Below are 13,686 nucleotides of genomic sequence, written 5' to 3'. Positions count from 1 at the left end.
TAATAAATCAAAAACCGGCTAGTGGCGTAGCCAATCACGTTTGGAACACTGATCATCGTTTTAATTTTGAAAGCCGAAATTATTTATACTTCCAGCAATTACACTAAACGCCACATAGTTGAGTCTGCCCTAATTACTCGTCACTCAGATATTAGTACCAATTTAAATAATGGCTTTTCTCCCAACAATTCCATTACTCCATGCCTTGCCAAACACTAATTAGTTACTCACTCACCAATTTACTCAATTAACCTGTTCTCCTCTTTATATATACCCCTGTTTTTAGTCAATATCTCACACCTGACGATGATCTCTAGTGTGAGATTGAAACGTCGTGTTCTTAAATTTTAGATTGTTTCAATAAATAATTCTCGATTTTAGATTTCTTTTAATTTTTAAATAGTGGGTTTTTATCTTACGTCTGATAATATCATCATTTTTTTATGCATGTTGCTTGCTAAAAGTCACGAATTATGTCATCTTATATGTACGCAGCTTAGTAAAAGTCACAGATTATTCAAGATGAATGTTGGGAAAAAAACACCGAAAATTTGAAAGTTTTGAAACGATTTAAGCTTTTCAAAATCAGAATATTGAAGTATTTTATTAAATTTATTTAGGAGGGACATTTGCCTAGAGGAGATTTTTACCGGGTGGGGGGGGGGATATTTACTGGGGGATTTTTCCGAATATAAACAATTTTAATGGCAAAAATAATCAAAAATAATGTTGACCTATACTTGAAAAAGCTGCATTTCTTCCAATTAAATTTTCATTAAATTATTGCCATGAAATAAACGCAATTTCGATTAATCTTAAAACTTCAAAACTTATCACATCATACAAACAGATTTAGCTCGATGGTTATCGGTTAGAGTTTTATCGCTCATATATTTCACATCCTCAAAGAGCATATTCAGAATCTTTAGATTTTGACTGCCCTGAAAACTATATAGCGTTTGCATACAGTTTTGCGCTACTGTTTATACGCTGTTTATATTGTCACGTATCACTGCAAATCTGAAGCATATGTCGCTATTTATAACAGGGAATCTGGCAAGAGAATCCAAACTGAAAAGAAGATGCTTATGGAGAATGGCATGATCGCGGGGGGGGGGGCAGACTTGAAATAAATGCCATTGAGTAATTTAGATAAATGTTCGAGAATCAAGCTTTTGGAGAAGGGCCACAGGTGCGTAAGGCACAAAAGGGGTATGGTCTTTGAAGAATGAGATGCGTTTAGGTGCTTTCTGAGCACTTTCTTAGTTGAAATTAGGAATGGTATATAGCTCACGATTTCAGGCATGTTTTATGTAAAAAGGATAATAATTACAATAGATTCAAGGAGGCTAAGAATATCTAATGTATAAAATGAAGGTTAAAATCTATCTAAGCCCACGAACTGTTGAAGAATTTCAGAATGTAACGCTATGCAGAAATACGACAATAACGGTTTTACACTGGTATCCTTTAACAGCAGGCGATGAAAAAAATTGTCAGAAAAGTGGATGAAGGCCTGGCCCCATGTCTATGTATTGTTCTCTGAATCCAAGAACATGTCTATCGCACATTTGAGCCTAAACGTCTACTTTTATTTAGTAGCCACTTAAGATTTGCGGTGATATGTGACAACATGAACACACTGAGAAACTAGTGGAAAATTCTATTCTCACGTTATAGTTTGGGGTATAGTTGTATTTTGAGTGACTCAGTTAAGCTCTGAAGATAGTCTAACCACTAAAAATCGAGATTTGAGTAAATTAGTTTACAAATTGCCATTGGTTATGGAGTTTTACGATGAATCGAAATTACCTTCTTTTTATGGCGATATTAGTTTAATGAAGAATTCGATTTCAACAAATGCAGCTATTTTCAAGCATGTCTGCATTCATATTTTGATTTAATTTTTAAATTAGAAGCGTAATCATAAATTCAGCCTAACCTCTCATTATTGAAATGGTGGTTTATTTTCAACGGGGGTCTGGATGTCTTTGCATCATAAATTAAGATGTGCATTTTGGAGTGTTCGAACCTCCCATGATTTTATATTAATTTCGCTGAATCGTTGATTTAAAAAAATAAAATATGCTGTATCTATAATGGATTTATGTGGATCTATCAATGCATTCTAAAGAAATCTTCCGAACTGTGGCCGAGTTTAATAGAAATAAGAAATTTCGTATAGTATTCAAGATTTCATTTGGATAACGGTAACGGCCTTTGGTGATCTTCACCGTGGGGTCATGAATGAAGAAATACCGCAATAGAACGCTTAATATGATAACATGTGTTGAGATGAAACCGCAACGTTTTGACTGTTGACTAACAGCCATCATCAGGTGGAATGTAGACATTCCAGTGATTTGAGCTTTAAGTCAGATGGCAGTCACTGAAAATCCGAACGTTGTTGTGGTTTAATTTTGATAATTAAATGTCATCGTATAACATTTTATTGCGGAATTTCTTCATTTATCGGATTAGTGTTCTATTCGACTACTTCGGGTCATGTAGTCGTTTAGATAGACAATTATTTACTTGTCGCCACGGAAGGTATATGCAACCGTGTCAGTCGCTACGGGAGAGATTCTCTGTATATCGGCATCTTAAATCGGCACCTTTGTTGGTCCTAGCCTGCATTCACTTCCAATTTAACGTATTGGTGACGTTATTCTTACTATGAATGCACTTCTGTCGTAGAATATGGTGCCACTGATATAAAAGTAGTTTTTATTTTACGATAATTTGAGTTACGATAAAATGAGTTATATTGGAAAAAAACTGATAAAGTACCTTAAAATTCAGCGATTCATTGGCATTTTATTTCATTGGCATCTTCAAATAGAGTTTTGAGGTGCTAAGTTAAATACTATTAAAAGGTTATTATTTTTGGTGGTCAGTGCAGTTTGTTTATTCGTTCATCAATCACTGTCTAGTTAGCCAGTGTAATTCACCTGTTGACTGATAGCTGCTGCTGGGCTTTTGATAACCTATACAAACAATTTACTCAACAAAGTAGGAAAGCATGTGAAACTGAAATTTCAGCCTTGCATTCTTTTACTTAGACCAGAAGAGGTATTTTTATCAAATTGGATTAACTGATTTCAAAACTACGTGAACATCTCAACTGAATTTATTTCAGTATTTATTCAATCAATAATGATAATTGTTAGGCTTATTCTCACTAGCATACGCTCAGTAAGTAATGGGTATTAGATTATAATATAATGCACTATTATTTTGATCTTATATTAGAAGTTTTAATATCATTTCAACCAAACTGTATAACTATGAAATGAAATTTCGGTTAAGGTATATCAATTCTAACAAGCGATAAAAGGGTTCAATATTCATAAACGAACAAGCAGAGAACAGCGTGACAAAGTGAACATCACATGGATTACTTAAAAATTGATTGTATCGAAATAAACAATAATTGTAGGTTAATTGTAGGTTAATTCTAAGTATTTTAGATACAATTTTTGGGAAAATTTGTTGTAGTCTTCCAAGTAAAGAGATCTAAAGACATAATCCATTTCATGAACATATGATTTTATTTGTATTTTCGTCTCTCAAATATCCTTGAAGACAAATTCATTTCTACAGAATCAAGGATTTATGACAGTATGAATGCACCAGCATGTTTTATAATCGCAAATATAAAACAAAAATCATAAAATTCCATATTAGATCTGGCACAATACTTGTTTTAACGGATTTAATCCATAATGGTGTTATATAAATCAATAGTTTTCCTATTGGTTATTCCCATTTTGTTGAGCGTGATATAATTTAGGGGGCTCTTAGCAACTCAGAAACTAGGATTTCTATTGACAGAACTGTATTCAAAGCATACGGAGTTCTGTATACAAAGCATATGGGGTTTAACAGTACCTTTGACCCTGCCACGTATCACTGCATATCTTTAACAGATGTGGCTATTTTGACCAGGAAATTAACGTGCCATCTCAAAATGGTCATTTTTCACTAGTTGACTTTTAGAAACGATGTGTTTTGAGAGTAGCTATTGTGGTAGGAGTTACTATCACTAAGTCGCTGTTTACAATCGGTTGGTTACAGTCATCTACTGCCAGTATGCACTATCAAAATGCTAGCACACTAGCACATCAGATGTTTTACAACAGTCACTTTTCTGCAGTAGATTCTTTCAAACAGCTTCTAAGGAAAACCAACTGAATTAAAAGGTAGACTATTTCGGCATCAGTTTATTTGTTATTTTTGATTACATCCAGCAGTCAAATGATTTCATTTCAATCCTTGCCTCAACTTACAATCGTCACGATTTTTTATATATTTTTCTGTCATATCTGAAACTCGGGTCCCCAGGGCGAATCCCTATTAAAGCCGTTAGACTACATCGAAGTACCGATGACGTAAGCCGAAAGCCGTTACCGCTCTCCGCAAAATACATTCGTTACCGTAATCCAACTGAATTTTTATAGAATATATATAACGAAATTTATCAATGAATCGGTCAAATGAAACATTTTCTTTAGAATATGTAAAATGTGCATGGATTCAGCGTAAATTCAAATCAGCGAAATTAATATAATAATCAACGATTCAGTGATTCAGCGAAGTTCGAACACCCCCAAAACAATGCACATCTGACTCCAATTCTATATAAATTGTCATCCGATTCTAGAAACCTTTTTCGTATCAATCATGGCAATTGCGCAATTATAAGGCTTTCACTTAAACTTCTTTTAAACCCTTAATTTGGAATGTGTACGATGTACATTCCTAACTGTTCAAGTCATTCCTCAATGATAGGAGACGTTTGACTACACAGCGCCTGATCAACGCCGCAGTCAAAAAGTATCAGCACTCGTTCGTCCACTTCGTTCAACTCAACACGACCCGCGAACACCAGCAGTTCGCCCGGAAGTTCAACGAACTCCTCGAAAATCACGACGACGTCACCGCGATACCACCCATCGATGATCGACGCTTCAGAGTTGTTGGAGACGGGATCCACTGGAACCGTGGTACAGCTAACACCCTGCTGGACCACTGGCTCAGTGGTTTAAACTAAGTATTAGTGAGACCAACGGGTCCACTATTGGTGAGTTAAATCAACCGGAATTAACCAATGCTTCTCTAATTTCTTCCATTTCCAGGTCCGACGAACACGAAGAACCGGCACCAAACCAAGCGCGACGCGATCCGGTCACCGCTCTCGGGAGCCCGGTGGTCAACCTCACACGTTCACTCCGCCTAAGTCCGGCGCAACATCAGCTACTCCGAAAGGGCCTCACTTATTGCCCGACTCCAAAAATCGGTTCTGATGCCGCCGCGACCGAGCGCACCAAGGGAGTGTGCCGATTCAACCGGCTAGTGAAACTCGACCATCACTTCCGAGACAAACCGGACCGCGAGGCTCCGCGTTTCCGTCTGCCCAGCAGTTGGGCTCCGGATGAAATAGAACTAGTAATCGCCGGGTTCTGCAACGACGCGCACGAATTGGCTCAACAAACCAGGGATACGCGTCGCGTAAATGATAACCTCACTAAACAGGAACGCGAAGCCCTCCAGCAGCTGCGTGACAACACTAATATTGTCATCAAAGCCGCCGATAAGGGTTCCGCCACGGTTATCATGGACCGCGACGACTACGTCCACGAAGCCATGCGCCAACTAGCCGATCTCGAGTATTATCAGCCGCTGCAGCAACCGATCTTCGAACAGACCGGGGAAGAAATTCGCGAAATCATCGAAAATATGGCTCGACGAAAAATCATCCCGCTAAAAACCGCCGAATATCTATTACCGCCCGATAATCCGAAACAGAGGCAGTCCTATCTGCTTCCCAAAATCCATAAAGAACGCGAGAAGTGGACAGTACCCGATCGTCTCCGACTGCGGCTCCGAAACCTACGAAATTTCGGAATGGATCGACTACTATTTGCAGCCGATCGCCCACGGTCACCCGTCGTACGTCAAAGATACCAACCACTTTCTAGATATTTTGGCCGGTAAACAATTTAGCGCCGATGCGTTACTCGTCACCATGGACATCGATTCGCTCTACGCCAACATCCCCCACGAAGAGGGTATCGCCAGCATCCGACAAGCTCTCCGAGATAACCCAAACCCGGGACGCCCGGATGCCGAGCTGCTGAAACTACTCGAAATCAGCCTGAAGAAAAACGACTTTAACTTTAACGAAAACACATATTTACAGGTAAAAGGTACCGCAATGGGTAAGCGTTTTGCTCCTTCTTATGCCAATATCTTTGTAGCCGAATGGGAAAAAGAAGGTCTGTCCAGAAGCGAACTCCAACCATCGCTATACGCTCGGTTCATCGACGACATCTACATAGTTTGGGAACACGGCCGCGAAACGTTGATGCAATTCATCGACGTCCTACAAACAGTGAGCCGATCCATCAAACTCAAGTTCGAAATCAGCGACACCAGCGTCAACTTCCTGGCCGTAACCACTTTCAAAGGCCCGCGATTCGAGACAAGTGGTACAGTAGACACCAAAGTCTACTTCAAACCAACCGATTCGCATCAATTACTACATCGATCTTCGTTTCACCCCAAACACACATTTTCCGGTATAGTTAAAAGTCAAATTCTCCGGTTCCGGCGCATCTGCAATAACGATTCGGACCTACACGCAGCGTCCGGAACCGTCCTTAAAGTACTCAGAGGTCGTGGCTACAAAGACCGCGAACTGCGACACATCAAAAGCCAAGCTCTACGGCACCACGCCGAACGAGATCTACGAGAACAACAACGGGCCGACGAACCGCCGAAAAAGCGTTTACCGCTTATCTTACCTCACTCCGAAGCCAACCGAACCCTAGCCCGTAACATCCGAACCAGATTTACGGAACTGGCTACGGCCACCGGCCGGTCGGACGAGGTAACCACGGTCACCGCCTACACCAAGCACAAGAGTCTCAAAGATCTCCTAACTTCGTCGCAGCTCAAACCCACGGAGCCACCCCCTCCCCGAGTCCCCTCTTCACCGCATCGTAACAGAAATACTTCCGTTGTTTCCAATTCTTCTATTTCCAGGTCTATTCAAAGAACTCCGTCAACCCGACGTCGAGGCACAAGAAATGCAGGACACCGAGATGTCGTACGTGTCCACTCGTCCGAGAAACAACCGTTTGCCGCAGCCACAACAAAATGCACGCGATCCGCAACATAATTAATTGCGCGACCCGTGAAATTGTATACTGCATCGAATGCACCAAGTGCAACATGCTGTACGTCGGCCAAACCGGAATGTCTCTACGAAGACGCGTCACTCATCACGTCTCACGCATCAGAACGAAGAATTCGACTCCAGTCTCGGACCACTTCAACCAAGTCGACCACACCCGCGAACACTTTCGGGTGTACGGTCTCCAACACCTACCAGGCTCCACGAGACCGATCCGCGAAGCAGCCGAACAAGACTGGATACGACGACTCGACACGAACACGCCCCGAGGCATGAACGTCCCGTAGACCGCCTCACTACAACAATTAACTCTTACTACTTGTTTACAGGGATTACCCGCTGCCCGTGCACTAGTGGGGTCTCCAAACCTTCGGTTTGGTCCCCTAACCTCTATCTCTAAACCTAACCCTAAACCTAACCACTAGTCCCCTATTCTCGAATCTTACCTATTGGACGATCGCATTGTACCACATACTTTTTATGTGTATAACATACAAAATATGGTGTATACATATATAATGGATAATGTATGATAGACAATGCTATGTATATAAGCCCTTACAGACAAAAAATCCAGGTCTGATCTGGTACGTTATGCATGTTCATCGCAAAAATAGGCTACGAAATCGCTAGCTGGAAACCAACCTACGTATAGGCCTACTGTAGCCTTAAGTTCTATATGCTTGGGAATAATTTATTCTCAAATTATTTCTTGTTTTGTAGATTGTAATATGTTGCTAAATGATGGACATTTCGATTTTTCAAGAAGTCGATTTTGAGAATCTGGAAGATTTAAGAATTGAAAATGGCCACAATCCACCAATAATGCAGACAATGGTTGTGACGACGTAAGTTAGTAATACAGTGCTTTATGACTAAAGTGAATGCAATCATAATTGCCAACCTACTCATCCGATATGAACTTGACCAATCACCAAAATGTTTAATCTGTTTTGCAGCCACAGCTCATTGATGGAAATAGATGATCCTCTCCACACAAATGCTGAGGTGACCCTTCGTGGGGCTGTTACTACTATTATGACGTTCTCCCTCAAAGCTGGATCCATATCAACTGTTTTGACTGGATTGCTGGATCGGTTGAATTTACTGTTACTGAGAAGTGCTTCTACGCAGTTCTAAATGCCTATTTTGAAAAGATTTTCTCTATATGCGGAGATGAACAAATATTACTGCGCTGTATATAAGACATTATTCAAAAAACTGCAGGTATGATACAAATGTTCATTATGTGATATACAGTATGATAAGGCAACATTAGAGGAAAAAGGACATTTTTTGTGTATGGGCCTACAAGGAAAGCAGAACACTTGGAGCTGGTGACAGCAATATATTCAACATTTTTCAAAATAACATTGTAATTCGGGGCTTGGGCAGTCCCCTAAGCCTCTAGTTATCTTGATAATAAATGAAATATCCAAAATTTTTTGTTCAGATCATGATTTTTGTGAAACAGTTTTTGGATTTATTCAGAGGGCAACAAAGACATGTGCTTCATTCATACAGGACCCAATCAGGACAAACAACATGATTTTTTTGACACGGCATCCTGGAAAAAACTACTAGATGAGGATCAAACAATTAAAAAGACAGGAGATTCCTTCAATTCTCCGAACATTACATGCAAAATCTTACTTTTTATGAAATCATGTGAAGCTAAATGATGTAATTACAAATTTAATTGCAGTTTACAAAAGTGACCAATTATGAGAAACAAGGTACATGTATAATTTTTTTAGCGTAGTACATGCATCCAGATTGCACATGTATTTCAGAAGCCACACATGAATTTACACGTGTTTTTAAAATACACGTCCTAAGTAACACGTGTATTTCAAAATATACATCTTCAGTACATGTATGATTCAAAATACATGTCCAAACTACACGTGTATTTTAGAAATACACGTGTTTTACACATGTACTTCAAAATACACGTCAAAAGTACACGTGTAATTTCATATTACACGTGTATATAGCTAAATACACGTGTACCATTTTCATAAGGGTTGTGCTGTAACTTGCACATTATTTCAGTCATGAATTTTAAAGGATTGAGATTTGTTTCTCGTGGAATTCTATGCGGTAATTGCTGAGAAATTTCTAAAAAACATGCGATTTTGGCCCATTTTGGTTGTACGTCGTGGTCGAAGAGTTAACGCTATGCTGTTGTTATGGGATACCGCAATAAAAACAAATTATACAGATGATGTTTGATGGAGATATGAATATTTATTAATAAAAAATATATATGTTTTCAATCGGCATAAATTGGTGGTGTTTGTCTTTCATTTTATTGAAAAAAAATAAATATTTGCGGGACTGTTCTCGCTGGACAGGAAGTGGAGTAGTCGGAGCGGTACACGTACACGTGCGCCGTTTTCCAAGAATCAAGTTTCCGCAGTAAGTATTGTTCATTTTATTTTGTGAATTGTGTATCTCACATGTCTCAAAACATCACACGCTTGCACTGCTTTATCGGGAAAACTTATGAGATCGTAAATTAAGATGAGAAGCAGCACTTAATTCGCCGGGAATTAAACCCGGAGGATCCATATTACTTAGTTATAATAGGTCAAGTTAAGCGGTTGCGAAGCCGGTCGTTGTAGAATACGTTCCTTAATTTCTTTGATATGCAAGTCGGTTTCGTCTCTAGTGAATAACAATTCGACCGACTGGGTTGAAATGAGGCCTACGTAGTATGTGCTCGATCCTCCTCGGCTTTAAAATACAGTCATAGCCTAAGAGTGACAGCACAGTGCACACAACACAGCATAGCAGTGAAGTAGGCCTACACTATACAGCAGTATACACTGCCTATCTCGCTTGTTGTTAAGACATCCCCCCCTCAGCAGGGATTCGAACCTAATGGCCTCGCTACACTCAGCCACGGCAATTCAATTTAATTTATTCATAAAATCTGTACATACAAAGATTGTCAATGAACATAAGCAAGGAGAAAGAAAAGCAGTCACAACCAAATGAAATGCTTACAAAAAAAAATTGAGACATAACAATGAAAATGGAGCACCAAGTTGAGACAGATGATGCAACTGAGTTCTTAAAGTAGCCACACTTAACAACTCTATTTACAATATTATTTACAAGCAATTTGTTTAAAGCCGAATTTTGTAAAAATGCCTAGGTTTATCAGGCACGAACACCTACAAATTTAGTACCAGTTTGAAAAAAAAATTAGAAAAAAGTTTTCATATTTCAAAGAAGAACAGGTTATAGAGCCAGGTTAAAAAAATTTCATTTATGTCCACACATACGTGACGCCATCTATCATAAAGACTATGTACTAAGTGTCAACTCCAGTCAACGGGCTTTTCAAGCAATTATTTTGGACCCTTTTATAGCTTAGATTGCAGCTAATATTGAAAATGTGTGGACCAGAGGTACTAACGGTTAAGGTATTCATTTCATTAGTTAACCACTTCAGCAAGTTCTTTGAAGAGAAGTTCCTCAAATCATCCCCACTTAATCTTAAAAAAATTAAGACAAAACTCTTGTTTTGCATTTTCATATCTACCAAATGCAATATGAAATATTTGTTGATTGATTTTGTTTTGTTTTTCAGACTCTGAGAGCACCAAGGGTAACAAAAAACTACGAGATTCTTGCCATTGAAAAGATAGATTCAACCGATGGAACATTTTTATGCGACCTCGGTGAAAACACAGATTGTTTCAGTATTAAGATACCTAAACCTATGCGTTGTAATTATTACCAATTGCAAACAGTATCATTCGAACTAAAACAGTTTTTGAAACATGGTTTAGCACACATTCGGTACAATTTGATTAGGTGTCTAATTAATATTATACAATATATTATAGTCTTATACATAACGTGTACATTCAATACCTGTGTTGTGAATAATCAGCAAACAAGATCAGTTGTTAAGTTAGCAAATAAAACTATTTTTACATGTTTCTTTATATTTAATCTTGGTGTTCTTCATGCAGTTCAGCAGGATATCTGGCCCACACCTCCATCCATCAGCTTTCCAAATTGAGATTGTGACACTATATGGGATAACATTTTAGTCAAGATTTCAGTTTCATGGAATAACATTACCAAGGACTTGTATCAACATTTCTGTACAGTTCACATCTATTTTGAAACAAATGCAGCAAAAATTACCGCTAGATTCCCTATCATACCTAGGGTTCTGCAGGCAAATGATCCTTGCTTTTGTTAATTTGATTTAAAAGTGTTTTGATGGAGATTTGTCCCTCCAATGAATTGATAATTTTCTACGGCACATTTGAAATTGAAAAATGCTGCAGGTTTAAAAAATTGACATGGGTCGCTGTCGCTACCTACTGCATTCTATGATAGAATTGCTGTAGGTCAGATTTGCCCAGATTTTAGGCCTGGTACTGTTACAAATGACGCCAACTAGATCCACCTAATAGTTACCGTCAGTGTTTATGAAACTGCTTCTAGTCAGCATTGTTTTCTCCACCCATATAATATTCATGTTGCCCATGAAAGTAAGTGCATACATATACAAACGACGTCCTGTTAGAAAGTGTGTTTCTAGTTGTACTTTTCTAGCTGTATGTTTTCTGTGTCTAGCCAGAGCAATCGCTATTTCAAACTGAATGTCTGTGAGATTTATGAATATAATGTGTGTGTATGTTCTATATATGAGTATCGTTTTCGGATCTTCGATCTGTATTTATTTCTTATTTTTCATCGATTATCATTTTTTAACTGTAATTTTAGATTTGTCGATTTATCCGCGAGTGTAATGTTCTGCTCCGTGCTTTAGTGGTTACTGACAATAGAACTTAGGTCAAGGTCGTGTGGGTAATTGTAGCGTGAGCAATGGTGTTTTGTGATAGTGAATAAAGCGTTTAATGGTATCAAATAATCGAGAATCTCTGGCTTTCATCTTTATGTGGCGACGAGGATGGGATCGAATATCGACGATTGTTTGTGAGTAATCATTTCAATCCACAGAGCCACAATATAGTAACCTTTAATCGATCTTCATCGCACCCTGTAGTAACACGTAAAAATTCGAGAAAACATGGCTACCGCTATCGGACTACCTTCTTTTCCCGAATTCGACCTGCAACCAAGAGAGACGGCTCCCATTCGATTCGATAAATACATCAAGCGCCTAGAAAACATGTTTGTAGCCATGGCTATCGATGAAGCTACCCGTCAGAAGGCAATACTGCTACATTACATCGGTGAACCTGCCAATGATGTGTATGAAACACGGAAAATTTCTGCAGTCACACCGGGAGATGCAAACCGCGCGAACGAGTTCAAATGTGCAGTCTTAGCGTTAAAGACACATTTTGAACCTCAAAAATGTACTGATCACCTTGTGTACCTGTTCCGAAAAGAATCTCAAAAACCAGACGAATCGACTGCCGAGTTTTACACGAGACTGTCAACACTAGCCAGTAAGTGTGACTTCACCGATAGTACACTTGAAATTAAGCGGCAAATAATCCAGGGTACGTTATCGTCCCGCCTTAGACGCAAGGCTGTCGAGCAAGGGCTCACGTTAAATCAGCTATTAAATACCGCTCGCGGTATGGAGACTGCTGATGAGCGGACATCAGAGATGGAACAACATACACTGTCAGCACCAATGAATAAGTTGAGAGTGAAACTACCATGGAAACATGCGACGTTGAATAGACCAAGTCAACCGAATCGGAACTCGTCAGATACAAGAATCTGTGGATTGTGTGGTGGTGTATATCCTCACCAGACACAATGTCCTGCGAAGGGACAGGAGTGCCATAACTGTAGCAAGCGTAACCATTTTGCTAGAAAGCCGAACCAGTCAGAGCGAAACCGTAACCGTGACCCTAGTCGAAATCGAGACTACAACTCACGTAGACAACCTTACAATAGGAACCGAAAACAGACTCGTTGATTCCTCACCTACCGAGGAGGCTGCAATCACCGCAACCTTAGCTCATCAAGGCAGCGATGATGAGTATGTATTTCGCGCAAATCATTATACTGCTGATATGACTCGCTCTAAACCGTTCTTCGATATATCAGTGAGTGGAACCAAGACTCGCTTTATGGCAGATTCTGGTGCAACGGTTAATGTTCTCAACCACAATGACTACCTCAACTTGTATCCGAGACCTACACTGATTCAATCGAAATCTCGCATTTTTCCGTATATGTCGGACAAGCCGTTGGAAACACATTATTATTCGAAAATGGAATTATTAAATTCGTGGAATCAGTTGTAAAGCTGAAAAAAGAAATACGGTTATGATTGGGTCAGGATAAAGACAAAGCAATAAGTAACCTGGCAGACTAGGTTGAGGCAAATGTATGATTCATCAGTGGAACACTGACCGAGGCTACAATTTTGCACCTAGGTCGGTTGACTTGCGCGGATTTATCTGCAAACACTGACCGAGGCTACAATATTGTAACCTAGGTCGGTTGACTTGCGCGGATTTATCTGCATACAC

At 39.3% G+C, this 13,686-nt stretch overlaps 1 protein-coding gene across 1 annotated transcript; it reads left to right on the top strand.

Annotated features, from left to right (window-relative positions):
• The first annotated feature begins 12,260 nt into the window (after positions 1–12,260).
• Positions 12,261–13,127, top strand: LOC141898939 (uncharacterized). Its single transcript, XM_074785093.1, has one exon. It carries the CDS (start codon positions 12,261–12,263, stop codon positions 13,125–13,127), a length of 867 nt encoding a protein of 288 aa, XP_074641194.1.
• The last annotated feature ends 559 nt before the right edge of the window (positions 13,128–13,686 follow it).

The sequence above is a fragment of the Tubulanus polymorphus genome, chromosome 2 (genome assembly GCF_964204645.1).
Source record: "Tubulanus polymorphus chromosome 2, tnTubPoly1.2, whole genome shotgun sequence".
Classification (NCBI taxonomy): Eukaryota; Metazoa; Nemertea; class Palaeonemertea; order Tubulaniformes; family Tubulanidae; genus Tubulanus; species Tubulanus polymorphus.
This window is presented reverse-complemented; position numbering and strand designations above follow the sequence as displayed.